The sequence below is a fragment of the Haemorhous mexicanus genome, chromosome 30, assembly GCF_027477595.1.
Source record: "Haemorhous mexicanus isolate bHaeMex1 chromosome 30, bHaeMex1.pri, whole genome shotgun sequence".
In the NCBI taxonomy this organism is placed as follows: Eukaryota; Metazoa; Chordata; class Aves; order Passeriformes; family Fringillidae; genus Haemorhous; species Haemorhous mexicanus.
The window spans coordinates 1,276,069-1,303,436 of NC_082370.1; the positions used below are offsets into that span (position 1 = coordinate 1,276,069).

At 50.7% G+C, this 27,368-nt stretch overlaps 1 protein-coding gene and 1 long non-coding RNA gene across 3 annotated transcripts; both read left to right on the top strand.

The window, feature by feature from the left end:
• Window positions 1-3,124: 3,124 nt before the first annotated feature.
• Window positions 3,125-26,411, top strand: ENTPD4 (ectonucleoside triphosphate diphosphohydrolase 4). 2 transcript variants are annotated; one of them, XM_059870719.1, is made up of 13 exons: window positions 3,125-3,274; window positions 4,137-4,243; window positions 4,974-5,159; window positions 6,905-7,110; window positions 8,524-8,674; window positions 9,447-9,550; window positions 10,316-10,375; window positions 13,442-13,572; window positions 16,038-16,195; window positions 17,361-17,673; window positions 20,545-20,630; window positions 23,647-23,808; window positions 25,495-26,411. In XM_059870719.1, exons 1-13 carry the CDS (start codon window positions 3,140-3,142, stop codon window positions 25,718-25,720), a joined length of 2,025 nt encoding a protein of 674 aa, XP_059726702.1. In that variant the 5' UTR covers window positions 3,125-3,139; the 3' UTR covers window positions 25,721-26,411. The 2 variants fall into 2 exon arrangements, with proteins under 2 accessions (XP_059726702.1, XP_059726703.1); XM_059870720.1 differs by having other exon boundaries at window positions 3,237-3,274; window positions 4,143-4,243.
• On the top strand, window positions 17,680-19,306 carry LOC132340015 (uncharacterized). Its single transcript, XR_009489787.1, has 2 exons — window positions 17,680-18,044; window positions 19,150-19,306. It is a non-coding gene; the product is annotated as an uncharacterized LOC132340015 (long non-coding RNA).
• Window positions 26,412-27,368: the final 957 nt, after the last annotated feature.

Sequence of the window (27,368 nt, forward strand, 5' to 3'; positions counted from 1 at the left end):
CTGCTCTGCCCTGACCCCTCACATGGCCTCGGTCAGACTGGTTAATTAACAAATTGGTTTATTTGTCATGAAGTGCTGATGGGTTTCAGCACTTCAGGGCAAATAAACCTGTTTAAAATGGAATGAAAAAGAATGAAGAGAAAATGCTCAGTGAGGACTCCGATGCATTCTGAGCCTTCTGCCACAGCACAAGCAGAGGAAAAAACCCCTTGATTCACCCCAAAGCCAGCACAGCTTCGGGAGCTTTGAAACGGGAACATTTCAAGGAATAAATGCAGAAATTCCAGGAGGAAAGTCCCGCTGGGAGAGGACAAAAACTAGAGCAGGCTCCTGGTACTGAAGTGATTTCAGCATTTATTATAAGAAAAGAAAGGCCTAAAGCAAGGAGCAGCAGCGTTCCCCTCAAGGACACTACAGCGCCAGCGCTGGGTTTTCTTTTCAGCAGAGATGGCCCAGGTGGAGCAGCACCATTCAGGGGGTCAGGAGCCCTTTTTATCCTGGTTTTGTCCCTTTGGGTTGGTTTCTGTTTGGATCCTTCCTCTGCATGAAGGTTTAAGGTGTTTGATTGGCCCTGACAGCTCTGTCCAGGCTGGATTGTTTCACCTGGAGGAGGTCCCCGTTCCTCCTGGACAGGTCCCCAAGCTGGTAAAATCGAGAGCAGGCTCCTGGTACTGAAGTGATTCCAGCATTTATTGTAAAAAAAGAAAAGGCCTAAAGCAGGGCCTGGGCCCAGCAGGAGCGTTCCTGCCGAGGATGGAGCAGCGCCAGCGCTGGGTTTTCTTTTCAGCAGAGATGGCCCAGGTGGAGCAGCACCATTCAGGGGCTCAGGAGCCCCTTTTAATCCTGTTTTTGTCCCTTGGGATTGGTTTCTGTTTGGATCCTTCCTCTGCATGAAGGTTTAAGGAGCAAATTGGCCCTGACAGCTCTGTCCAGGCTGTCCCGTTTCACCTGGGGGTGCTGCACTTCACTGAGGTGTCACTGAGATACTTTATAAAAAATCCCTTTGCCAGGATTTCCTCCTAGGAAGCTGAGAAGCCTCAGAAATGTGAACAATGATTATCTGATTGCTTGGAATGTGTCTGGAGATTGTTACCAACAGGTGCCTCTTTGATTGGTTCCACATGAATTGTTTTTAATTAATGGCCAATCCCAGTCCAGCTGTGTCAGGATTCTGGTCAGTCACGAGTTTTTGTTATTCATTCTCGTCCAGCCTTCTGATGTCTCTCTTTCTTTGGTACAGTTTTAGTATATAATATAATATAATATAATATAATATAATATAATATAATATAATATAATATAATATAATATAATATAATATAATATAATATAATATAATATAATATAATATAATATAATATAATATAATATAATATAATATAATATAATATAATATAATATATATATCAGCCTTCTGAGAACCTGGGGTCAATTCTCATCTCTCACCTCGTCCTGGGACCTCCAACCCTGCCACAATTGGTGACCAGGCTGAGGTGAGTTAAGGCTCATTGAGCACCGGATTTCTTACAGCGACCCTTCTAACCCCTTTTACAACAGAATTACCAAACTCACAGCTCGTCCTTAACGATCCATCGACTCTTTCCCAAGAGTTTCTGACCTGATTTTCGCAGGACACCCCTCCAGGCGCATGCCCTGCTCCCGCACAGCCCCGCAGGGACAGGGCAGGGCCCCGGGAGGGGCACAGCGGTGACCTGGGGTGTCCCAGGGTGATTCTCCTGGGACCAGCCCCGCACGCCGCTCCCTCCGCCCGGCGTTCCCGGCCCGGGCTGTCCCGCCCTGCGCTCGGCAAACCCCGAACTGCTCCGCTGGGGGCTGAGCAGCCTCGCCCTGCTCCTCTCCATCCCTTCCCTTTCCCTGCCTTTCCCCTTTTTCCTTCTCCTTTTATTTCTCCTGTCCTTATTCCACTCCCCTTTCCTTTTTCCTTCTCTTTTTCCTTTTCCCTTTCCTTATTCCTTTCCCCTTTCCCTTCTCTTTTCAACTTTCCTTTTTCCTTTCCTTATTTCTTTCCCTTTTCCTTCTCTTTTTCCTTTCCCCTTCCCTTTTCTTTTCCTTATTCCTTTCCCTTTCCCTCCTTATTTCAACTTTCCTTTCCCCTTTCCTTATTCCTTTTCCCCTTTCCTGTTCCTCCCCTTTCTCCTCTCCCCTTCCCTTTTTCCTGTCCCCTTCCCTTATTCCTTTTCTTTTTCCTTTCTTTACTCCATTCCCCTTTCTCTTCTCACCTTTCCTTTCCCCTCCCCTTTTTCCTTTCCTTATTCCGTTCCCCTTTTTCCTTCTCATTTTCCTTTCCTGTTCCCTTTTCCTTTCCTTATTCCATTCCCTTTTCCTTTCTCTTTTCAACTTTCCTTTCTCCTTTCCTTTTCCTTATTCCTTCCCTTTTCCTTTCTCCTTTCCTTATTTCCTTTCCTTATTCCTTTTTCCCCTCCCTCTTTCCCTTCCCTCCTCTCCAGCCCCTCCCGGGATGGATTCCACTTTCCCTGCAAATCCCCGATTTTATTCCCATTATTTCCACCTCATCCAGGCCAGGAGAGACTTTTCCATTTCTCCTGGAGCGGGAACAGGCGCTGCTGCCGCTCAGTGGCAAAACGCAGGAGAATTCCTCTTTTTCCCATGGAATTCCCTCCCTTGTTGTTTTTTATAAAATAAAATGTATGTATTTATTCTTTAGATCTTAAATATTGAGATATTTATTACAGCTGCTACAACCACTGAATATATATAATAATATAATTCAAAATATTTACATAGTGATAGCCATAAATTGAATTTATTTCAAAATATTGACACACGCATAAGTTTATTTCAAAACATTGACACTTTGATCGCTATAAATTTAATATATTTCAAAATATTGACACATTTTTAGCTATAGATTTTATATATTTCAAAATATTGACACAGTTATAGATATGAATTTTATATATTTTAAAATATTGATACATTTTTAGTTATAGATTTTATGTATTTCAAAATATTGACACAGTTATAGATACGAGTTTTATATATTTCTCAATTCTGTCATATTTATACCACAAATTCCTATTTCTGTCGTTTTTATAGCGCTTTTGGGCTGGTTTTACCGGCGGCGCACCCGGCTCCTCCTGGCCACGCCCCCGATGCCATGGCCACGCCTCCCCTAAGCCACGCCCCCGGGGAATCCCTTCTCGTCTCCGGCGTGACGTCAGCGCGCTCTGCGTCACGTCCGGCGGCGCACCCGGAAGTGGCGTGGGCCGGTTGCCATGGGGCGGCCCGGGAGGTGAAATTGGGGGAGAGAGGGAGAGGGAAACACCGGGAACGGGATCGGGAACGGGGAATGCGAACGGGAAGGGGAACGGGAACGGGAACGGGACTGGAACTGGGACTGGGATCGCGAATGGGACCGGCAGTGGGACCGGGACCGGGATCGCCGGCGGGCCGCGGGGTTCGGAGGGAGCCGAGCCGGGCTCTGGGGGGTTGGTGGCGGCCGTGGGGAGCTGGACCAGCTCGTTCCGCTCCGCGTCCCGTGCCCATCCTTGCCTTCATCCCGTTCCCTCATCCCGTTCCCCCATCCCGATCCCTCCATCCCATCCCGTTTTTCCCCCATCCCTCTGTTCTCTGTCCCCTCCGGCCCCGCGCCCTGGGGCGGGATCCCCTCGGGCCGGGGAAGGAGGGACAGCCCCGGCTGTGTCCCCGGGCTGCAATTCCAGCATTTCCTTGGCTCTTTTGGAGTTCTGCTGGTGCTCGATCCCGGCAGGGGTCGCAGAACCCCGGGATGCTTTGGGGGAAGGACCTGGAAACCCATCGAGCTCCCAGCCCGGCCCTGCCGCTGTCCCGGGCTGCTCCAGCCGGGCTTGGGGCACTGCCGGGATCCGGGGGCGGCCCCAGCTCCTCCCCACCGTGCCCGGGGGGATTCGGTGCTTTCATCCCCTCTGGATTCCTGATCCATTGGATTCCTGCATTCCTTACCCGTGATAGCCCCACATCGGGAAGGGAAGGTTTGGGAAGGGAAGGTTTGGGAAGGGAAGGGAAGGGAAGGGAAGGGAAGGGAAGGGAAGGGAAGGGAAGGGTCCCATCCCAGGGTGATTCCTCAGGGATCTCCCTGTGCTGACAGGGAATCAGCTGCCTGGGTTTTCCCTCAGGAGCAGAGCAGGGATGGCCCAGGGGAGCTCGGGTGTTCCTGGTCCCTCCGAGGTCACTGGCTGAGGCTCCACAGCTCCTGCTGCTGCCCCCATCCCAAAATGGGCAGGTGAGGATCCCAGAGGAACTGTGGGATAAGCTGGAAAGGCTTTGGAGGGAAGGACAGGGAACCTAATCAGGAATTCCAGCATGGGAATGGTGTCCTGAGTCCTCTCAATCCACAGCAAACCCCTGGGGTGGGTTGGGTTGGGTTGAAAGGGGCCTTAAGGATCATCCCCCCTCCCCTGCCATGGCAGGGACACCTCCCTCTGTCCCAGGGGCTCCAGCCTGGCCTTGGGCACTTCAGGGATCCAGGGGCAGCCACAGCTGCTCTGGGAATTCCATCCCAGCCAGGAATTCCTTCCCAATATCCCATCCAGCCCTGCCCTGTGGCACTGGGAGCCATTCCCTCTGTCCCATCCCTCCATCCCTTGTCCCAGGTCCCTCTCCAGCTCTCCTGGAGCCCCTTCAGGCCCTGGGGAGCTGCCCTGAGGTGCTCCCAGATTTCTCCAGGATCATCCCCAGATTTCCATTCCCTGAATCCCAAGCCAGGCTTTTCCCTCCTTCCTGGCTCTAATTTTCCTGACCCTTTGAAAGAAAGCCAGGAGATGAAAAGGAGCTCCAGCCCCAAACCCAGAAAATCCCATGGGATCCTTCCATCCTCCTCAGCCCCACTCCCAGGGATGGGGCAGGAGTGGGAATTCCATCCCAGCCCCTCCTCACCCTCCAGGCAGGAATTTTTCCTGCTTTCAGCACCAAATCCATCCCTCAACCCGCTCGTTTCTCCCTCGGCATTCCAGGATCAGCATCTCCTGCCTGCTCCCGGCCTCGTGGCACTTCAGCCTCTCTCCCGTGGGCTGTCCCCGCGTCCTGAACGCGTCCCTGCGGCAGCTGCTGCTCCTGGCGGCGGCCGCGGCTGCGGCGGCGCTGCTGCTCTGCTCCCTGCTGCTGCTGCGGGGCAGGCCCCGGGAGGGGAGATTCCACAGGTGAGAGGGAGGGAATTCCATGGGAATGGGGGTAACAGGGAATGGAGAATGGGGAAATGCTGCTCTGCTCCCTGCTGCTGCTGCGGGGCAGGCCCCGGGAGGGGAGATTCCACAGGTGAGAGAATCCATGGGAATGGAGCCTGGGGAAACGGGGAAATGCTGCTCTGCTCCCTGCTGCTGCTGCGGGGCAGGCCCTGGGAGGGGAGATTCCACAGGTGAGAGAATCCATGGGAATGGAGGGAATGGGGAAAAGGGGAAATGCTGCTCTGCTCTCTGCTGCTGCTGCGGGGCAGGCCCCGGGAGGGGAGATTCCAGAGGTGAGAGGGAGGGAATTCCATGGGAATGGAGCCTGGGGAAAGGGGAAATGCTGCTCTGCTCCCTGCTGCTGCTGCGGGGCAGGCCCCGGGAGGGGAGATTCCACAGGTGAGAGAATCCATGGGAATGGAGGGAATGGGGAAATGATGCTCTGCTCCCTGCTGCTGCTGCGGGGCAGGCCCTGGGCGGGGAGATTCCACAGGTGAGAGAATCCATGGGAATGGAGGGAATGGGGAAATGCTGCTCTGCTCCCTGCTGCTGCTGCGGGGCAGGCCCTGGGCGGGGAGATTCCACAGGTGAGAGAATCCATGGGAATGGAGGGAATGGGGAAAAGGGGAAATGCTGCTCTGCTCTCTGCTGCTGCTGCGGGGCAGGCCCCGGGAGGGGAGATTCCAGAGGTGAGAGGGAGGGAATTCCATGGGAATGGAGCCTGGGGAAAGGGGAAATGCTGCTCTGCTCCCTGCTGCTGCTGCGGGGCAGGCCCCGGGAGGGGAGATTCCACAGGTGAGAGGGAGGGAATTGAGGGGAGATTCCAGAGGTGAGAGGGAGGGAATTCCATGGGAATGGAGCCTGGGGGAAAGGGGAAATGCTGCTCTGCTCCCTGCTGCTGCTGCAGGGCAGGCCCCGGGAGGGGAGATTCCAGAGGTGAGAGAATCCATGGGAATGGAGGGAATGGGGAAAAGGGGAAATGCTGCTCTGCTCCCTGCTGCTGCTGTGGGGCAGGCCCCGGGAGGGGAGATTCCAGAGGTGAGAGGGAGGGAATTCCATGGGAATGGAGCCTGGGGGGAGGGGAGATTCCAGAGGTGAGAGGGAGGGAATTCCATGGGAATGGAGCCTGGGGAAAGGGGAAATGCTGCCCTGCTCCCTGCTGCTGCTGCGGGGCAGGCCCTGGGAGGGGAGATTCCAGAGGTGAGAGGGAGGGAATTCCATGGGAATGGAGCCTGGGGAAAGGGGAAATGCTGCTCTGCTCCCTGCTGCTGCGGGGCAGGCCCCGGGAGGGGAGATTCCAGAGGTGAGAGGGAGGGAATTCCATGGGAATGGGGGTAACAGGGAATGGAGAATGGGGAAATGCTGCTCTGCTCCCTGCTGCTGCTGGTCCGCAGCAAGCATTGCACCTGGGAGGGTAAATTCCACAGGTGAGAGGGAAGGGAATCCATGAGAATGGAGGGAACCCCCATTCTAAAACCCCCAAAATTCTACATTTTCACCCTGTGACAAATTCACTGCCATTCTACTCAAACTCTTGTGGCTTGTAACTCCTCACACAAAGCTGGGAATTTTTTCCTTGGCTAAAATCCAAGGCACAGGTGTGTTTGACTCCTTGCCAAGGTCTCTGAGCCCCTGCCAGGGTCTGGAGCCATCCAGGGCAGCCAGAGCAGTGTCCTGGTTCCTGACACCGAGGGAGCTGCAGCAATTCCCATTTTCCCCAGGTACCTGGCCAGGGTGACGGACACAGAGGCCACGGACACCGGGAACCCCAACCTGAGCTATGGCATCGTGGTGGACTGCGGCAGCAGCGGCTCCCGCGTCTTCGTCTACTGCTGGCCCCGGCACAACGGCAACCCCAAGGACCTGCTGGACATCCAGCAGATGAGGGACAGCTCCAGGAAACCCGTGGTGATGAAAATCAAACCAGGTACTGGCACAAACGTGGAATTTCTCCCCGATTTCCTCTCCTGACTGTGCTTCTGCACTCCAGAGGGGCTGGATGAAGGATATTTCCAGCATGGAACAGCTCCACGTTTCTTTGGGGTTGGTTTGCAGGGAGTTTAATTCTGGAATGGGGCAGGAGGAAGAGGATTTTCCATTTGACAGCAACAAGAAAAGGTGGTGATGAAAATCAGTTGAGGTACTGGGAAAAGCATGGAATTCCTCCTTGATTTCCTGTCCTAACTCTGCTTCCTGCTCTCCAAAGGGGCTGGATAAGGGAAATTTCCATGTTGTGAGTGTGGAGGAAGTTCAGGTATCTTTGGGGTTGGTTTGCAGGGATGTTTGTAGAGCTCAAATCTGAAATGGGGCAGGAGGGAGAGGTTTGTTCACCGTGTCCAGCAACAAGAAAAGGTGGTGATGAAAATCAAGCCAGGTGCTGGGAGAAACATGGAATTCCTCCTTGATTTCCTCTCCTGACTCTGCTTCTGCACTCCAAAGTGGCTGGATAAAGTGAGGAAAAAGGCTGTGAGTGTGGAACAGCTCCAGGGTTTTTTGGGATTGGTTTGCAGGAGTTTAAGTCTGGAATGGGGCAGGAGGGAGAGGATTTTCCATAGGACAGGAACAGGAAGAGGTGGTGATGAAAATCAAAGCAGGTACTGGGAGAAACATGGAATTTATCCAGGATTTATATAGTATATAGTATGAATTGGATACTATATCTATTCTATTCTATTCTACAAAATTTATATATTATATCATATCATATATCTTTTATATATTATATATTAGTATACTATATATACTATATATATCATATAATATATGAATAGTATACTATTCTTAATAGTATAACATAACATAATGCATTATAATATAATATAACGCAATATAATACAATATAATATAATATAATACAATACAATGCAATACAAAATAGTACAATATAATACAATGCAATACAATGCAATACAATATGATACAATACAATGCAATACAATGCAATACAATATAATACAATGCAATGCAATACAATATAATACAATGCAATGCAATACAATATAATACAATGCAATGCAATACAATATGATATAATATATGCAATATAATATGATTTAATATATGCAATATAATATGATATAATACAAGACAATGGAATGCAATACAATGCAATATAATACGATATAATACAATACAATGCAATGCAATGCAATATATGATCTATATGATAAGACAGTATCAGATATGATAATATGAGGAAATACTGACTCAGCCTGCTGTGGCCATGGAGTCAGGTGCATCATCCCTGCCTTCAGCAGGGCACCCCGCAGTCCCAGCGCCGTGCTCAGGGCTCCCCGGGCAGTGCTGCAGCTGGAGCTGCTCCCCTGCCGCTGTGTTCCAGGGATCTCGGAGTTTGCCAGCTCTCCCGAGCAGGTCAGCGATTACATCGCGCCCCTGCTCAGCTTCGCCGCCCAGCACGTGCCGCGCTCCAAGCACCGCGAGACGCCCCTCTACATCCTGTGCACGGCGGGCATGAGGATCCTGCCCGAGAGGTGGGTCCTGCTGCGGGCTGGGGAGCCCTGCTGAGCCCCAGAGGGGCTGGGGGAAGGGAATCTCCCTGGTGGGAGGGTGGAACAGCTCCAGGGGGTTTTGGGATTGGTTTGCAGGGGGTTTAAGTCACAAATGGGGCAGGAGGGAGAGGATTTTCCATGGCACAGCAACAGGAAAAGGTGGTGACCAAAGTTAAACAAGGTACTGGCACAAACATGGAACTCCTCCATGATTTCCTCTCCTGACTGCGCTTCCTGCACTCCAGAGGGGCTGGATAAAGGAAATTTCCAGGTGGAAGAGCTCCAGATTTCTTTGGGGTTGGTTTGCAGGAGTTTGAGTCTGGAATGGGGCAGGAGGGAGAGAATTTTCCATGGGACAGCAGCAGGAAACTCATTGTGATGAAAATCAAGCCAGGTACTGGGAGAAACATGGAATTTCTCCATGATTTCCTCTCCTGACTGTGCTTCTGCACTCCAGAGTGGCTGGATAAGGGAAATTTCCATGTTGAGAGTGTGGAAGAACTCCAGATTTCTTTGGGATTGGTTTGCAGGAGTTTGAGTCTGGAATGGGGCAGGAGGGAGAGGATCCATGGGACAGGATGAGAATCAGTTGAGGTACTGGGAAAAGTCAGCTCCACATTGGAATTCCTCCATGATTTCCTCTCCTGACTCTGCTTCCTGCACTCCAGAGGGGCTGGATAAAGGAAATTTCCAGCCTGGAACAGCTCCAGGTTTCTTTGAGATGGGTTTTAGCCTTTTTTGTGGAATTTTGCAGCCAGCAGAAAGCCATCCTGGAGGATCTGCTCACGGACATCCCTGTGCACTTCGATTTCCTCTTTTCTGACTCCCACGCTGAGGTGATTTCTGGGAAGCAGGAAGGTAGGTGGGCCTTGGGAAAGTGTCTGGGAAACATTTGGGATTCCCAAGGGATGATTTGGGGTATTCTTTAATTGGTTTTTCAAATCCTGCTTTGCTTGAGAGCCTTTGTTCCTCAGGAGAGGAATGTTCCTTTGTACCTCTGGAATGTTCCTTTGTGCCTCTGGAATGTTCCTTTGTGCCTCTGGCCCCTGATGGGTCAAATCTCTGCTGATTATCGCTGAAAATTTACTGGAATTGAATCTGGAAAATATTTAAGAATTCCAAGGGAAGATTTGAGGTATTTTTGTTGCTTTTTCAAATCCTGATTGGCCAAATCTTTGCTGATTATCCCTGAAGATTTAATGGCCCTGAATCCATTTCCTCTAGAGGGAGGGGAAGGATAAATCCCAACATTCCTGAGGGAAGGAACTTTGCAGCATGAGACAATTTGGTGTGATCACCAGAGCCCTGAAATCCCTTTAAAATTTCATTTCCTCCACTTCTCTCCTGAATTTTACACATCAGAGTGTCTGTAATTCATTCAGCCAGGAATTTTGTCATGGCATTGACCTGGGAGAGGAGAAAATCAGCAGGAATTCCTGATGGAATCGATGATTTCCCAGGAATGTTCAACTTCTACAGTTTTATAAAATAAAAAGGAGCAATAACAGAGCTGAAGTCACCCAGAAAAAAAGGAAATTAAAATGTTTCAGTCTGCTTTCAAGCTCACAATCCAGCCATTCCTGATAGTCCTGGCATTCCAGAGCTGCTTTTCTCCACCTGCAGGAGTCTATGCCTGGATTGGGATCAACTTTGTCCTTGGGAGGTTTGAGCACACGGACGATGGTGAGCACCTGACGGGGGGCGGGGGCTCCAGGGGCTGATGTGCCAGCCAGATGTTGGGCTGCAGTGCCAGATGTTGGGGTGCAGTTCCAGCCAGATGTTGGGGTGCAGTTCCAGCCAGATGTTGGGACGTAGTTCCAGCCATGGGAATTGCACTTTCAGATGTTGGGGTGCAGTTCCAGGTGTTGAGAGTTGCACTTCCAGATGTTGGGGTGCTGTTCAGCTGGATGTTGGGTTGCAGTTGCAGCCAGATGTTGGGGTGCAGTTGCACTTCCAGATGTTGGGAGGCAGTTGCAGCCAGATGTTGGGGTGCTGGTGCAGCCAGATGTTGAGAGGCAGTTGTAGCCAGATGTTGGGAGGCAGTTGCAACCAGATGTTGGGAGTTGCAGTTCCAGATGTTGGGGTGCCGTTGCACTTCCAGATGTTGGGAGGCAGTTGCAGCCAGATGTTGGGCTGCAGTTCCAGATGTTGGGCTGCCGTTCCAGCCAGATGTTGGCAGCTGCTGCAGGGGTTGGGTTGGGTTGGCTCCGCTCCCACCTGAACCTTTAACAGCCACAAGCAGCCGCTCCTCTGGGCCCTCCCCGGCTGCATCCCCAGGAGCTTTCCCTGTTCCCCACTGATTTTTCCCCTGTTTCCCAGTGATTTATCCCATGTTTCCCAGAGGATGGAGGTGCAGGTCCCAGGCAGCGAGCACAGAGGTTTTTCCCTATTTCCCACTGGATTTTCCCTGTATCCCACTGATTTTCCCATCTTTCCCATGTTTTCCCAGAGGACGAGGCCATGGTGGAGGTGAAGGTCCCAGGCAGCGAGCACAGGGATTTTTCCCATTTTCCCATGGATTTTTCCCATTTTCCCATGGATTTTTCCATGTTTTCCCAGAGGATGAGGCCGTGGTGCAGGTGCAGGTCCCAGGCAGCGAGCACAGGGATTTTTCCCATTTTCCCATGGATTTTTCCATGTTTTCCCAGAGGATGAGGCCGTGGTGGAGGTGCAGGTCCCGGGCAGTGAGCACAGGGATTTTAACCTATTTCCATGGATTTTTCCCATTTTGCCATGGATTTTTCCCATTTTCCCATGGATTTTTCCCATGGATTTTTCCATGTTTTCCCAGAGGACGAGGCCGTGGTGGAGGTGCAGGTCCCGGGCAGCGAGCACAGGGATTTTTCCCATTTTCCCATGGATTTTCCTGTGTTTCCCAGAGGACAAGGCCGTGGTGGAGGTGCAGGTCCTGGGCAGCGAGCACAGGGATTTTTCCCATTTTCCCATGGATTTTTCCCATTTTCCCATGGATTTTTCCCATTTTCCCATGAATTTCTCCATGTTTTCCCAGAGGACGAGGCCGTGGTGGAGGTGCAGGTCCCGGGCAGCGAGCACAGGGATTTTTCCCATTTTCCCATGGATTTTTCCATGTTTTCCCAGAGGATGAGAGCTGTGGTGGAGGTGCAGGTCTCAGGCAGTGAGCACAGGGATTTTTCCCATTTTCCCATGGATTTTTCCCATGTTTTCCCAGAGGATGAGGCCGTGGTGCAGGTGCAGGTCCCAGGCAGCGAGCACAGGGATTTTTCCCATTTTCCCATGGATTTTTCCATGTTTTCCCAGAGGATGAGGCCGTGGTGGAGGTGCAGGTCCTGGGCAGTGAGCACAGGGATTTTAACCTATTTCCATGGATTTTTCCCATTTTCCCATGGATTTTTCCCATGGATTTTTCCATGTTTTCCCAGAGGACGAGGCCGTGGTGGAGGTGCTGGTCCCGGGCAGCGAGCACAGGGATTTTTCCCATTTTCCCATGGATTTTTCCCATTTTCCCATGGATTTTCCTGTGTTTCCCAGAGGACAAGGCCGTGGTGGAGGTGCAGGTCCCGGGCAGCGAGCACAGGGATTTTTCCCATTTTCCCATGGATTTTTCCCATTTTCCCATGGATTTTTCCCATTTTCCCATGAATTTTTCCATGTTTTCCCAGAGGACGAGGCCGTGGTGGAGGTGCAGGTCCCGGGCAGCGAGCACAGGGATTTTAACCTATTTCCATGGATTTTTCTCATTTTCCCATGGATTTTCCTGTGTTTCCCAGAGGATGAGGCCGTGGTGGAGGTGCAGGTCCTGGGCAGCGAGCACAGGGATTTTTCCCATTTTCCCATGGATTTTTCCCATTTTCCCATGGATTTTCCTGTGTTTCCCAGAGGACGAGGCCGTGGTGGAGGTGCAGGTCCTGGGCAGCGAGCACAGGGATTTTTCCCATTTTCCCATGGATTTTTCCCATTTTCCCATGGATTTTTCCATGTTTTCCCAGAGGATGAGGCCGTGGTGGAGGTGCAGGTCCCAGGCAGCGAGCACAGGGATTTTTCCCATTTCCCCATGGATTTTTCCCATTTTCCCATGGATTTTCCTGTGTTTCCCAGAGGATGAGGCCGTGGTGGAGGTGCAGGTCCTGGGCAGCGAGCACAGGGATTTTAACCTATTTCCATGGATTTTTCCCATTTTGCCATGGATTTTTCCCATTTTCCCATGGATTTTTCCATGTTTTCCCAGAGGACAAGGCCGTGGTGGAGGTGCAGGTCCTTGGCAGCGAGCACAGGGATTTTAACCTATTTCCATGGATTTTTCCCATTTTCCCATGGATTTTCCTGTGTTTCCCAGAGGACGAGGCCGTGGTGGAGGTGCAGGTCCCGGCAGCGAGCACAGGGATTTTAACCTATTTCCATGGATTTTTCCCATTTTCCCATGGATTTTTCCATGTTTTCCCAGAGGACGAGGCCGTGGTGGAGGTGCAGGTCCCAGGCAGCGAGCACAGGGATTTTAACCTATTTCCATGGATTTTTCCCATTTTCCCATGGATTTTCCTGTGTTTCCCAGAGGATGAGGCCGTGGTGGAGGTGCAGGTCCTGGGCAGTGAGCACAGGGATTTTTCCCATTTTCCCATGGATTTTTCCCATTTTGCCATGGATTTTCCTGTGTTTCCCAGAGGATGAGGCCGTGGTGGAGGTGCAGGTCCCGGGCAGCGAGCACAGGGATTTTTCCCATTTTCCCATGGATTTTTCCCATTTTGCCATGGATTTTCCTGTGTTTCCCAGAGGATGAGGCCGTGGTGGAGGTGCAGGTCCCGGGCAGCGAGCACCACGATCCCGTGTTCCGCAAGAGAACCGTGGGGATCCTGGACATGGGCGGAGTCTCCACACAGATCGCCTACGAGGTGCCCCCAAGTGTAAGCCTTGCCTTGCCTCCCCCTCCAGGTCATCACCCCGGAATTCCCTCTCCTTTTCCTCTCTTTCCCATCCTTTGGAATCCTCCATCCCGTCCCATTCCCAAAAGAATTTGGTTTTTTCATTCCCATCACTCAAATCTTACATTAATCCTTCATTTTTAATCTTTCTGGACAATTTTAAATCCCTTGCCTTCCAAAATTTGCATCCTGGGGCTTTAAAACCCAAAAATTCCTGGTGGTTCCTACAAAGAGCCTTCCATAAACTGACTTTTTCCTTTAATTTTTGGGAGAAGTGGAATTAGCAGTTATGAATGTCACAGAATGGAACATAAATTGCTGCAATTCCACTGAGTTCTGGGGCAATTCCTGAATTTTTCGTGCTGAACTTCCCATGAAATTAATTGAGAATTATCTAAAGGAAGAACAGCATCAAATCCCCACCTTTGGCTCTGTTCTAACCATGGATAAATGGAGTTTTTAAATCCTGTGGAATGATGTGTCTCTAATTAATTCCCTAATTCCTCTGTGTTAATTAACAGAGGGTGTAAGAAATCATTTGGAATTGTTAAAATCTGAACATTCAGCTCCAGAGCAGATCCAGTCATAAATCAGCTGGGAAAACAGGGATGAAAATTCCTGCCTGTGGGGTGGTTTTATCTGAGCAGAAATGGATATAAAATGGGAATTGTGGTCATGGAATTGGTCCTGGGAATCAGGAGTGGGAGGGGGGAAGTGGAGCACTGAATTCAGCAGCCACAATCTACATTTTGCCATGGGAGAAGAAAATTCCAGGCTCCACAGAAGCAATTCCTGGGCTTTGCAGGGCCAGGGATCTGAAATTCCAAGATTTTGCTGTCCCTGTGAAGTGATCTTTTTCAAAATGATGTGGGAAGTGATCATTCCCAAAGAAAACTCCTCAGTTTTGCTCTCCCTATGAAATAATCTTGGATTTTCCAAATAAAATGGGAGAGGTGATCATTCCCAAGGAAAATTCCTTTTTTTTTTTGCTCTCCCTATGAAGTAATCCTGGTCTTTTTAACAAAAAATATGGAGAGATGATGATTCCCAGGGAAAATCCCTCAGTTTGGCTCTCCCTCTGAAATAATCTTGGGTTTTCCAAATAATGTGGGAGATGATGATCCCTGAGGAGAACTCCTGGAATGTCTGGATTCTAAAGGGCTGGAAAGCATTGGGAAAGCTGCCCAGGGCAGGGTGGAGTTCTCATTCCTGGCGATATCCAGAATCCACGGGTGTGGCTCTTCGGGATTGCTGGAGTGATGATCTTCAAGATCCTTTCCAAGCAGAACACTTCCATGATGCTGTGGGAACGTCCAGATATCCTGGGAATATCAGAAAACCACGGATGTGCCTCTTCAGGAATGTTGGGTTGATGGTCTTCAAGATCTTTCCCAAGCAGAACACCTCCACAATGTGGAAGAGATGGGGGAAACTAGAGGTGTCCAAGACATCCCAAAAAATTCATTTTGGGATTGGGGTCATCCCAGCGATCCCTGATTTTGCTGGGTCAGGATGCAGGGAGCACAGACAGGAAAGCACTGAAGAGATGGATGAAGTTTAGGTGTCCAAGACATCCCAAAAAATTCATTTTTGGATCCTGATTTTGCTGTTGGATTGATGATCCTCAAGACCTTTTCCTCCACCATCCCATGGGATCATCCTTTATCCAGAGTGCAGGGAGCACAGACAGGAGAGGAAAGCATGAAAGAGTTGGGTGAGGGGTGAACTTAAAGGTGTCTAAGACATCCCAAAAAATTCATTTTAGGATCAGAACCATCCCAATGATCCCTGATTTTACTGAATCAGGATGCAGGAAGCACAGACAGGAGAGAAAAGCACTGAAGAGATGGATGAACTTAAAGGCCTCCAAGACATGCCAAAAAAGTCATTTTGGGATTGGGGTCATCCCAGTGATCCCTGATTTTGCTGGGTCAGGATGCAGGGAGCACAGACAGGAAAGCTCTAAAGAGATGGGTGAAGTTTAAGGTGTCCAAGACATCCCAAAAAATTCATTTTTGGATCCTGATTTTGCTGTTGGATTGATGATCCTCATGATCTTTTCCAACCAGATCACCTCCAGGATCCTGTGAGAATATCCAGATATCCTGGGAATATCTAAAAACCATGGATGTGGCTCTTCAGGAGAACACCTTTTCCAACCAGAACACATCCATGATCCCTTGGGATCATCCTTTATCCAGAGTGCAGGGAGCACAGACAGGAAAGCTCTAAAGAGATGGGTGAAATTAGAGGTGTCCAAGACATCCCAAAAAATTCATTTTGGGATCAGGGCCATCGCAGTGATCCCTGATTTTGCTGGGTCAGGATGAAGGGAGCACAGACAGGAAAGCTCTGAAGAGATGGGTGAAGTTTAAGGTGTCCAAGACATCCCAGAACTTCACTTTGGGATCAGGGCCATCGCAGTGAGCCCCGGTTTTGCCGTGCAGGAGGAGGTGGCCAAGAGCCTGCTGGCCGAGGTGAACCTGGGCTGCGACGCCCACCAGACGGAGCACGTGTACCGCGTGTACGTGGCCACCTTCCTGGGCTTCGGCGGCAACGCCGCGCGCAGGAGGTACGAGGAGAGCCTCCTCTCCAGCAGGAACAGGTACCGGCAATTCGGGAGTGGGGGCAGCTCCAGCCCTGGGAGGGACGGCTTGGAGCAGCCTGGGGTGGTGGGAGGTGCTCCTGGAAAGGTGGGAATGATGCTGGATGTTGGGTGGGAAGGGAAAATCTGGGAAGCGGGGAGGAGTTGGAGTCAGCTGAAAAAGTGGGAATTTAGGTTGGATTTATGGAAGGAATTCCCAGTATGAGAGTGGTGAAAGGCTGGGATGGAATTCCCAGAGCAGCTGTGGCTGCTCCAGCCCTGGCAGTGCCCAAGGTCAGCTTGGAGCAGCATGGGGGGTGGGAGATGGTCCTGGAAAGGTGGGAATGATGCTGGATGTTGTGTGGAGAGGTCACAGCACGTCTGGTGTGGGAAGGGAAGATCTGGGAAGTGGAGAGGGATTCCTGCTCAGGAATTGGAGTAATGGGGTCAGCTGAAAAAGTGGAAATTTGTCCCCCAGGCTGCTGGGCGGGCTGAGCTGGGCCTTGCTGAGCCAGGCCTGGCTGATCTCTCTCCCCCAGGCAGGCCAGGCAGACTGGGCTGAGCTGGGCCTTGCTGAGCCGGGCTTTGCTGAGCCGAGCTTTGCTGATTTCTCTCCCCCAGGCAGGCCAGGCTGAGCCGGGCCTTGCTGAGCCGGGCCTTGCTGAGCTGGGCCTAGCTGAGCCGGGTCTAGCTGATCTCTTTCCCCCAGTTGGGCCTTGCTGAGCCGGGCCTTGCTGATCTCTCCCAGCCAGGCCTTGCTGAGCTGGGCCTTGCTAGGCTGGGCCTTGCTGATCTCCTGCAGGCAGGCCAGGCTGAGCCAGGCCTTGCTGATCTCCCCCAGCCGGGCCTTGCTGAGCCGGGCCTTGCTGAGCCGGGCCTAGCTGAGCCGGGCCTAGCTGAGCCAAGCCTTGCTGATCTCCCCTAGGCAGGCCAGACTAAGCTGGGCCTTGCTGAGCCAGGTTTTGCTGATCTCTCCCAGGCAGGCCAGGCTGAGCCGGGCCTTGCTGAGCTGGGCCTTGCTGAGCCGGGCCTAGCTGAGCCAGGCCTTGCTGATCTCCCCTAGGCAGGCCAGACTGAGCCGGGCCTTGCTGAGCCAGGTTTTGCTGATCTCTCCCAGGCAGGCCTTGCTGAGCCGGGCCTAGCTGAGCCGGGCCTTGCTGAGCCGGGCCTTGCTGATCTCGCGCAGGCAGGCCGGGCTCAGCCCGCAGGCCCCTCTCCCGGACCCGTGCCTGCCGCGGGACGCTCCGGACGAGCTGCGGCTCCGGGGGCTGCGGCTGCACCTGCGCGGCACCGGCGACTTCCAGCTGTGCCGGGAGCGGCTGCGGCCGCTGCTGAACCGAACCAACGGCACCGGCAGCTCCCTGAACGGCGTGCGGCAGCCGCCCCTGCAGCTGCAGAGCAGCGAGTTCTACGGCTTCTCCGAGTTCTACTACTGCACCGAGGACGTGCTGCGCATGGGCGGCGACTACAGCGCCGCCAGGTTCGCCAGAGCTGCACAGGTGGGGACAGGGAGCCGTGCCGAGTTTAGAACAGCTTGCCACAAGGGCTCTGTTCCCCAAATCCTGCAGGAAAACCTTGCCTTAAGAGATCCCAAATCCCTAAATTCACTGGAGCTGCACAAGTGAAAGAAAAGGGATCCATTCCTAGTTTAGAACAGCTCTCCACAAGGGTTTTGTTCCCCTAGTCCTGCAGAGAAACGTTGCCTTAAGAGATTCCAAATCCCTAAATTCGCTGGAGCTGCACAGGTGAAAGAAAAGAGATCCATTCCTTCATTGAAGTCATTTCTCCACAAGGATTTTGTTCCCAAAGTCCTGCAGACAAACATTGCCTTAAGAGATCCCAAATTCATAAATTCACTGGAGCTGCACAGGTGAAAAAATGGGAATAAATTCCTAATTTAGAACATCTCTCCATAAGGGTTTTATTCCCCAAGTCCTGCAGAGAAACGTTGCCTTAAGAGATTCCAAATCCCTAAATTCACTGGAGCTGCACAGGTGAAAAAATGGGGAAAAATTCCTAATTTAGAGCATCTCTCCATAAGGGTTTTATTCCCCAAGTCCTGCAAGAAAACATTGCCTTAAGAGATCCCAAATTCCTAAATTCACTAAAGTTTCACAGGTGAAAAAAGGGATCAATTCATAATTTAGAACATCCTCAAGGATTTTGTTCCTAAAGTCCTGCAGGAAAACATTGCCTTAAGAGATCTGAAACCCCTAAATTGACTGAAGCTGTGCAGGTGAAAAAAGGGATCCATTCCTAATTTAGAACAGCTCTCCACAAGGGTTTTGTTCCCCGAGTCCTGCAGGGAAACGTTGCCTTAAGAGATTCCAAATCCCTAAATTCACTGGAGCTGCACAGGGGAAAGAAAAGGGATCCATTCCTTCATTGAAGTCATTTCTCCACAAGGATTTTGTTCCCAAAGTCCTGCAGACAAACATTGCCTTAAGAGATCCCAAATCCCTAAATTCACTGAAGCTTCACAGGTGAAAGAAAAGGGATCCATTCCTTCTGGTAAGTCATTTCTTCATAAGGATTTTGTTCCCAAAGTCCTGCAGGAAAACGTTGCCTTAAGAGATCCCAAATCCCTAAATTCACTGGAGCTGCACAGGTGAAAGAAAAGGGATCCATTCCTTCATTGAAGTAATTTCTCCACAAGGATTTTGTTCCCAAAGTCCTGCAGACAAACATTGCCTTAAGAGATCCCAAATCCCTAAATTGACTGAAGCTGCACAGGTGAAAAAATGGAGATAAATTCCTAATTTAGAGCATCTCTCCATAAGGGTTTTATTCCCCAAGTCCTGCAAGAAAACATTGCCTTAAGAGATCCCAAATCCCTAAATTCACTAAAGTTTCACAGGTGAAAAAAGGGATCAATTCATAATTTAGAACATCCTCAAGGATTTTGTTCCTAAAGTCCTGCAGCAAATCTCTTCCTTAAGAGATCCCAAATCCCTAAATTCACTGAAGCTTCACAGGTGAAAGAAAAGGGATCCATTCCTTCATTGAAGTCATTTCTCCACAAGGATTTTGTTCCCAAGTCCTGCAGGAAAACGTTGCCTTAAGAGATCCCAAATCCCTAAATTGACTGAAGCTACACAGGTGAAAAAATGGGAATAAATTCCTAATTTAGAACATCTCTCCATAAGGATTTCATTCCCAAAGTCTTGCAGAAAAACGTTGCTCTGAGAGATCCCAAATCCCTAAATCCACCAAAGCCTCACAGGTGAAAGAAGAGGGATCAATTCCTAATTTAGAACATCCACGAGGGTTTCATTCCCAAAGTCCTGCAGCAAATCTCTTTGTGTGGATCCAAATATTCCCACAAAATCTGGGATTTACCTGACTGGATATTCCCAGAGAGTTGAACATTAATTCCACCCCAAATTCCAAGAACTGAACATTTATTCCACCCCAGATTCCAAATGTGGATCAAAATATTCCCACAAAATTTGGGATCCTGCGTATTCCCAGAGAGTTCAACTTTAATTCCACCCCAAATTCCAAATGGAGATCAAAATATTCCCACAAAATTTGGGATTTGCCTTGCAGGATATTCCCAAAGAGTTGAACATTAATTCCACCCCAAATTCCAAGAGTTGAACTTTAATTCTACTCCAAATTCCAAGTGTGGATCAAAATATTCCCACAAAATTTGGGATCCTGGTAATTCCCAGAGAGTTTAACATTAATTCCACCCCAAATTCCAACTGTGGATTAAAATATTCCCATGAAATTTGGGGTTTTCCTGACTGGATATTCCCAGAGAGTTGAACATTAATCCCACCCCGAATTCCAAGAGCTGGACATTAATTCCACCCCAAATTCTAAGTGCTGAACATTAATTCCATCCCAGATTCCAAATGTGGATCAAAATATTGCCACAAAATTTGGGATCCTGGATATTCCCAGAGAGTTCAACTTTAATTCCACCCCAAATTCCAAGTGAAGATCAAAGTATTCCCACAAAATTTGGGATTCTGGATATTCCCAGATAGTTGAACTTTAATTCTACCCCAAATTCCAAATGTGGATTAAAATATTCCCACAAAATTTGGGATTTTCCTTGCTGGGTATTCCCAAAGAGTTTAATTCCACCCCAGATTCCAAGTGTGGATCAAAATATTCCCATTAAATCTGGGATTTTCTTTACTGGATATTCCCAGAGAGTTGAACATTAATTCCTCCCCAAATTTCAAGCGTGGATCAAAATATTCCCACAAAATTCGGCATTTTCCTCCCTGGCAGTGCAAGCCGCTGTTACTTTCTGGGTTTTGGTGTTCCAGATCGATTTTTTCTGGTGGGATTTTCCTTCTCCAGGCAGGAGGAGAGCCGGGATCATTCCCTTTTCCCGTTTTTCTGCTTTCCTGCAGGATTACTGTGCCACCCGCTGGTCGGTGCTGCGGGAGCGCTTCGAGCGCGGCCTCTACGCGCCCCACGCGGATCTGCACCGGCTCAAGTGAGCGGGGTCGGGGTTTAGGCCAGGCCTGGCCTTGGCTTAGCCCAGGAGCTTCCTCCTGCCAGGGCCTGTCCCTTTGGTGCATCGCTGGAAGTGGGGAAAAACTTGGGAGAGGCCTGAGAATTGGGAAAAAATCCCTTGGAAAAGCTGAGAATTCCAGATTTAATTGTGTCCTGTGGGCACTGGAATGCTGAGCTGAGCTTAACCCTGGCTGATCCCACCCTGAACTGCCAGGGCCCTTCCATGTCATGGGATCTCTAGAAGTGGGAAAAAACCAGGAAAAGCTGAGAATTCCATGTTTAATTCTGCCCGTAGTTGCTGGAATGCTGAGCTGAGCCTAATCCATTCTCCCTGGCTGATCCCAGTGTTCTGACTGATGCTCATGTTCTTAACTGGTCCCACTGTTCCTGACTAATCCCACCCAGAACTGCCAAGGCCTTCATGGGATCACTGGAAGTGGGAAAAACATGTGGAAAAGCTGAGAATTCCATGTTTAATTCTGCCCATAGTTGCTGGAATGCTGAGCTGAGTTTATCCCATTCTCCCTAGCTGATCCCACTGTTCCTGACTAATCCCACCCAGAACTGCCAAGGCCTTTCCATTTCATGGGATCACTGGAAGTGGGGAAAAAAACTTGGGAGAGGCCTGAGAATTGTGAAAAAATCCCTTGGAAAAGCTGAGAATTCCATGTTTAATTCTGCCCTGCAATTGCTGGAATGCTGAGCTGAGCTTATCCCGTTCTCCCTGGCTGATCCCAGTGTTCCTGTCCCACTATTCCTGGCTGATCCCAATGTTCTTAACTGGTCCCACTGTTCCTGACTAATCCCCCCCAGAACTGCCAAGGCCTTTCCATGTCATGGGATCACTGGGAGTGGGAAAACAACTTGGCAAAGCTGAGAATTCCATGTTTAATTCTGCCCTGCAATTGCTGAGCCGAGCTTATCCCATTCTCCTCCACGGATCCCAGTGTTCCTGATCCCACTGTTCCTGATCCCATGTTTCCTGGCTGATCCCATTTCTTCTGGCTGATCCCACTGTTCCTCATCCCGCTGTCCTTGACTGATCCCACATTTCCTGGCTGGTGCCACTGTTCCTGCCTGATCCTATTGTCCCTGATCCCACTGTTCCTGACCCCACTGTCCCTGATCCCATTTCTCCTGGCTGATCCCACTGTTCCTGCCTGATCCTATTGTCCCTGATCCCACATTTCCTGGCTGATCCCACTGTTCCTGATCCCATGTTTCCTGGCTGATTCCACATTTCCTGCCTGATCCCGCTGTCCTTGATCCTGTTTCTCTTGGCTGACCCCACATTTCCTGGCTGATCCTATTGTCCCCGATCCCACATTTCCTGCCTGATCCCACTGTCCCTGATCCCACTTTTCCTGGCTGATCTCATTTCCCTGACCCCATTTCTTCTGGCTGACCCCACATTTCCTGGCTGATCCCATTGTTCCTGCCTGATCCCACTGTCCTTGACTGATCCCACATTTCCTGGCTGATCCCACTGTCCCTGATCCCACATTTCCTGCCTGGTCCTATTGTCTCTGACCCCCCATTTCCTGGCTGACCCCACATCTCCCTGATCCCACATTTCCCTGACCCCATTTCTCCTGGCTGACCCCACATCTCCCTGATCCCACATTTCCCTGACCCTATTTCTCCTGGCTGACCCCACATTTCCTGGCTGATCCCACATTGGCTGACCCCACTGTCCCTGATCTCACATTTCCTGCCTGGTCTCATTGTCCCTGATCCCACTTTTCCTGGCTGGTCCTATTGTCTCTGACCCCATTTCTGCTGGCTGACCCCACATTTCCTGGCTGATCCCACATTGGCTGACCCCACTGTCCCTGATCTCACATTTCCTGCCTGGTCTCATTGTCCCTGATCCCACTTTTCCTGGCTGGTCCTATTGTCCCTGACCCCATTTCTCCTGGCTGACCCCACATTTCCTGGCTGATCCCACTGTCCCTAACCCCACATTTCCTGGCTGACCCCACTGTTCCTGATTCCGTCTTTCTGGGCTGATCCCACAATGGCTGATCCCACTGTCCCTGACCCCATATTTCCTGATTGGTCCTATTGTCCCTGACCCCATTTCTCCTGGCTGACCCCACATCTCCCTGAGCCCACATTTCCTGGCTGACCCCACATTTCCTGGCTGACCCCACATTTCCTGGCTGACCCCACATTTCCTGCGTGGTTTCATTGTCCCTGACCCTATTTCTCCTGGCTGATCTCACATTTCCTGGCTGACCCCACTGTTCCTGATCCCGACTTTCTGGGCTAATCCCACAATGGCTGATCCCACTGTCCCTGACCCCATATTTCCTGACTGGTCCTATTGTCCCTGATCCCACATTTCCTGGCTGACCCCACTGTCCCTGACCCCACATCTCCTGGCTGACCCCACATCTCCTGGCTGACCCCACTGTCCCTGACCCCACATCTCCTGGCTGACCCCACTGTTCCTGGCTGACCCCACTGTTCCTGGCTGACCCCACATCTCCTGGCTGACCCCACTGTTCCTGGCTGACCCCACTGTCCCTGACCCCACATCTCCTGGCTGACCCCACATCTCCTGGCTGACCCCACTGTCCCTGACCCCACATCTCCTGGCTGACCCCACTGTCCTTGACCCCACATCTCCTGGCTGACCCCACTGTCCTTGACCCCACATCTCCTGGCTGACCCCACTGTCCCTGACCCCACTGTTCCTGGCTGACCCCACTGTCCCTGACCCCACTGTTCCTGGCTGACCCCACTGTCCCTGACCCCACTGTTCCTGGCTGACCCCACTGTCCCTGACCCCACTGTTCCTGGCTGACCCCACTGTCCCTGACCCCACTGTTCCTGGCTGACCCCACAGTCCCTGACCCCACTGTTCCTGGCTGACCCCACTGTCCCTGACCCCACATCTCCTGGCTGACCCCACTGTCCCTGACCCCCCATCTCCTGGCTGACCCCACAGTCCCTGACCCCCCATCTCCTGGCTGACCCCCCGCTCTCGGCAGGTTCCAGTGCTTTAAGTCCGCCTGGATGTTCGAGGTTTTCCACCGCGGCTTTTCCTTCCCGGAGAGCTACGGCAGCCTGAAGACGGCGCTGCAGGTCTACGACAAGGAGGTGCAGTGGACGCTGGGGGCCATCCTGTACCGCACCCGCTTCCTGCCCCTCAGGTACCCCCGACACCCGGGAAGGGCTCTGGGAACGGGAATTGTGGGCTGGGAGGAGCTGGAGGTCCCTCACATTGGGCTTTTTAGAGCCTCGTCCCCAAAACGGGATCGATTCCTGCCCTGAGCCCAGCTGGAAGTGGAATTTTGCTTCTAAGATGTGTTCATTGTCCCTCTGCTCTTTTCCACGGACATCCTCTAAAAATCTGGGAAAAGCCTTTGGGAGGGGAATTTTGGGATGAGAATTTGTGGTTTTTAGAGCCTCAACTTGAGCTTTTTAGAGCCTCGTCCCCAAAACAGGCTCAGATTCCTGCCCTGAGCCCAGCTGGAAGTGGAATTTTGCCTCTAAGACATGGCCATTGTCCTTCTGCTCTTTTCCAGGATCATCCTCTCAAAAATCTGGGAAAAGCCTTTGAGAGACGATTTTGGGGATGGGAATTTGGGGTTTTTAGAGCCTCAACTTGTGCCTTTAGAGCTTATTCCACCAAACGAGCTCTGATTGCCCCCAGGCTGGCAGCAGAACTTGGCCTCTAAGATGTGGCCATTGTCCCTCTGCTCTTTTCCTCTGAAAAATCTGGGAAAAGCCTTTGGGAGGGGAATTTTAGGATGGGAATGTGTGACTTTTAGAACCTCAGCTTGTGCCTTTAGAGATTATTCCACCCAATGAGCTCTGATTCCCACCCAGCTGGCAGCAGAACTTGGCCTCTAAGTCCTGCCCATTGTCCCTCTGCTCTTATCCAGGGACATCCTCTCAAAAATCTGGGGAAAACCTTTGGGAGAGGATTTTTGGGTTGAGAACTTGTGGTTTTTAGAGCCTCAGCTTAAGCTTTTCAGATCCTGTTCCTCAAAATGGGCTCAGATTCCTGCCCTGAGCCCAGCTGGAAGAGGAATTTTGCCTCCAAAGTGTGGCTGCTGTCCTCCTGCTCTTTTCCAGGGACATCCTCTCAAAAATCTGGGGAAAGCCTTTGGGATGGGAATTTGGGATGGGAATTTGTGACTTTTAGAACCTCATCTTGTGGTTTTAAGAGCCTCAACTTATGTTTTTTTCCTTATTCCACCCAACGAGCTCTGATTGCCACCAGGCTGGCAGCAGAACTTTGCCTCTAAGACATGGCCATTGCCCCTCTGCTCTTTTCCTCTCAAAAATCTTGGAAAAGCCTTCGGAAAAGGATTTTGAGATGGGAATTTGTGCTTTTTAGAGCCTCACCTTGTGGTTTTTAGAGCTTGTTCCACCCAATGAGCTCTGGTTCCCACCAGGCTGGCAGCAGAACTTTGCCTCTAAGTCGTGCCCATTCTCCTTCTGCTCTTTTCCAGAGACATCCTCTCAAAAATCTGGGAAAAGCCTTTGGGATGGGAATTTGGGGATGGGAATTTGTGACTTTTAGAACCTCCGCTTGTGGGTTTTAGAGCTTCAACTTATTTTTTTTCCTTATTCCACCCAACGAGCTCAGATTGCCCCCAGGCTGGCAGCAGAACTTTGCCTCTAAGTCATGGCCATTGTCCCTCTGCTCTTTTCCTCTCAAAAATCTGGGAAAAGCCTTTGGGAGGGCACTTTGAGGATGGGAATTTTTGCTTTTTAGAACCTCAACTTGTGTTTTTTCCTTATTCCACCCAACGAGCTCTGATTGCCCCCAGGCTGGCAGCAGAACTTTGCCTCTAAGTCGTGCCCACTGTCCCCCTGCCCTTTTCCAGGGACATCCAGCAGGAGAATTTCCGTGGGATTCACTCTCGCTGGAGGAGCTTCTCCTTCGTCTACAACCCCTTGCTGTTCCTGGCCTGCTTCCTGGTGGTGCTGCTCTCCATCCTGCTCTACCTGCTGCGCCTGCGCCGCATCCACCGCCCGCCGCCCGCCCCCTCCCCGCCCCTGTGGCTGCAGGAGGGGCTCCCCGCCCAGAAATCCCCCAAAATCCCGGGGTAGGGCTCCGGGCTGCAGGATCCATCCACACACACACACAGAAAAAAGCCATTTTTGCCTCAGGGTTCCTCCTTTTTTTGCCCCCTTCTTTTGGAGGAGTTGGGAATTCCAGGGGAATGGGGTGGTGAGGGAAAAATGCCAAAAATAAAAATGACTTTTTGCTGGGAATGTTGCACTTGGGGGTGTGCAGGAGAGGAGGAGTTGAGTTCCCACCTTTGGGAGAGGCTGAAATCCCAGAATGAGCTTGGGTTTTCCTTGCTGGATTCCATCCCTGCCCTCACTTTGGACTCTCAAAAGTTCCAAAAGCAGGAAAAAAATAAACAACAACAACAACAAACCCTTTTAGGATATTTTCTGTGATTTTCCCTTCTGGGATGGAGAAGGAAAATCCCTCACACCCAACGCTGTGCTTCCATCAAAAACTGCTTCCATCACTCTGCTCCCTCTTTTTTCTCCTTGGAAAAGGGAAAGGATTTCTCCTTTTTCACCCAGTGGCTGCTTCTGATCCCAAATTTCTGTTCCATCACCGTGGAGAGACCTCCCAGAAGCTCCAGGAATGTGCAGAGAACTGGAAAAGCAGAGGAGAACCTGCCCAGGGTCTTTCCAAGTCCTCTGGTAATTTATATTTTATTTAAAACTTGTTGGTTTTACTTGAAAGTCAAATTGTCCATGATTAAAGTGGGATTTCTATGAACCTCTGGGCTGTGGCCGTTTTATTTCTTCATTTCTTTGTTCATTTATTTTGTTGATTCTCCAGCTGGAAAACTTCCAAAAGGTTGGAAAATGCAGGAAAATTGGATGGTTTTAATATTGGAGAATTTGAGACATTGTTTATCATAATGAATGTAAAAATCTGGATAATTGAAATTATTTTTGGGAGTTCTGGGCGGGGTTTCACACCCAGCTCGTCCCACTTGGGATTCTGCTGGGAGGGATTCGGGACTGGGGATTCTGGGGGCTCCTCTTGATTTGTCTGTCTTCCTCCTTCATCCCACCCAGATCCCAGGGATCCCAAATCCCAGAGATCCCAGAGATCTCCCATCCTGGGGATCCCAGAGATCCCACATCCTGGAGATCCCAAATCCTGGAGATCCTGCATCCCAGAGATCCCAAATCCCAGGGATCCCAAATCCCAGGGATCCCAAATCCCAGAGATCCCACTTCCCAGAGATTCCCCATCCTGGAGATCCCAGATCCCACATTTCAGAGATCCTAAATCCCAGAGATCCCAAATCCCACAGATCCTACATTCCAGAAATCTCCCAACCCAGAGATCCAAAATCCCAGGGATCCCACATCCCAGGGATCCCCCATCCCACAGATCCCAGATCCCAGGGATCCCAAGGATTTGCAGCGTGGGCTCAGCCAGAGGAGGCAGAACTCGGTACCATCTCCTGAGGGAGAAATAAACCCCAAATTAACCCAAATTAACCCAGATTAATTTAAATAAACCCAGATTAACCCAAATAAACCCAGATTAACCCAAATTAACCCAAATAAACCCCAGATTAACCCAAATAAACCCAGATTAACCCAAATTAACCCAGATTAACCCCCCAGATCTTTCCGTGGCTCCACCAGAAGGAGAAAACCCAAAGGGATTTCCCAGCCCTGCCCTGGGGGATTCCTTTGGGATCTTTGGGATCCCCAG

Excerpts from the sequence above, each read along its gene's own strand:
- ENTPD4 (XM_059870719.1), top strand. The coding sequence starts at position 3,140 with ATGGCCACGCCTCCCCTAAGCCACGCCCCCGGGGAATCCCTTCTCGTC. Across the intron at positions 3,275-4,136 it reads GCCATGGGGCGGCCCGGGAG|GAGCAGAGCAGGGATGGCCC; the intron begins GTGAAATTGGGG and ends GTTTTCCCTCAG. Across the intron at positions 23,809-25,494 it reads ACCCGCTTCCTGCCCCTCAG|GGACATCCAGCAGGAGAATT; the intron begins GTACCCCCGACA and ends GCCCTTTTCCAG.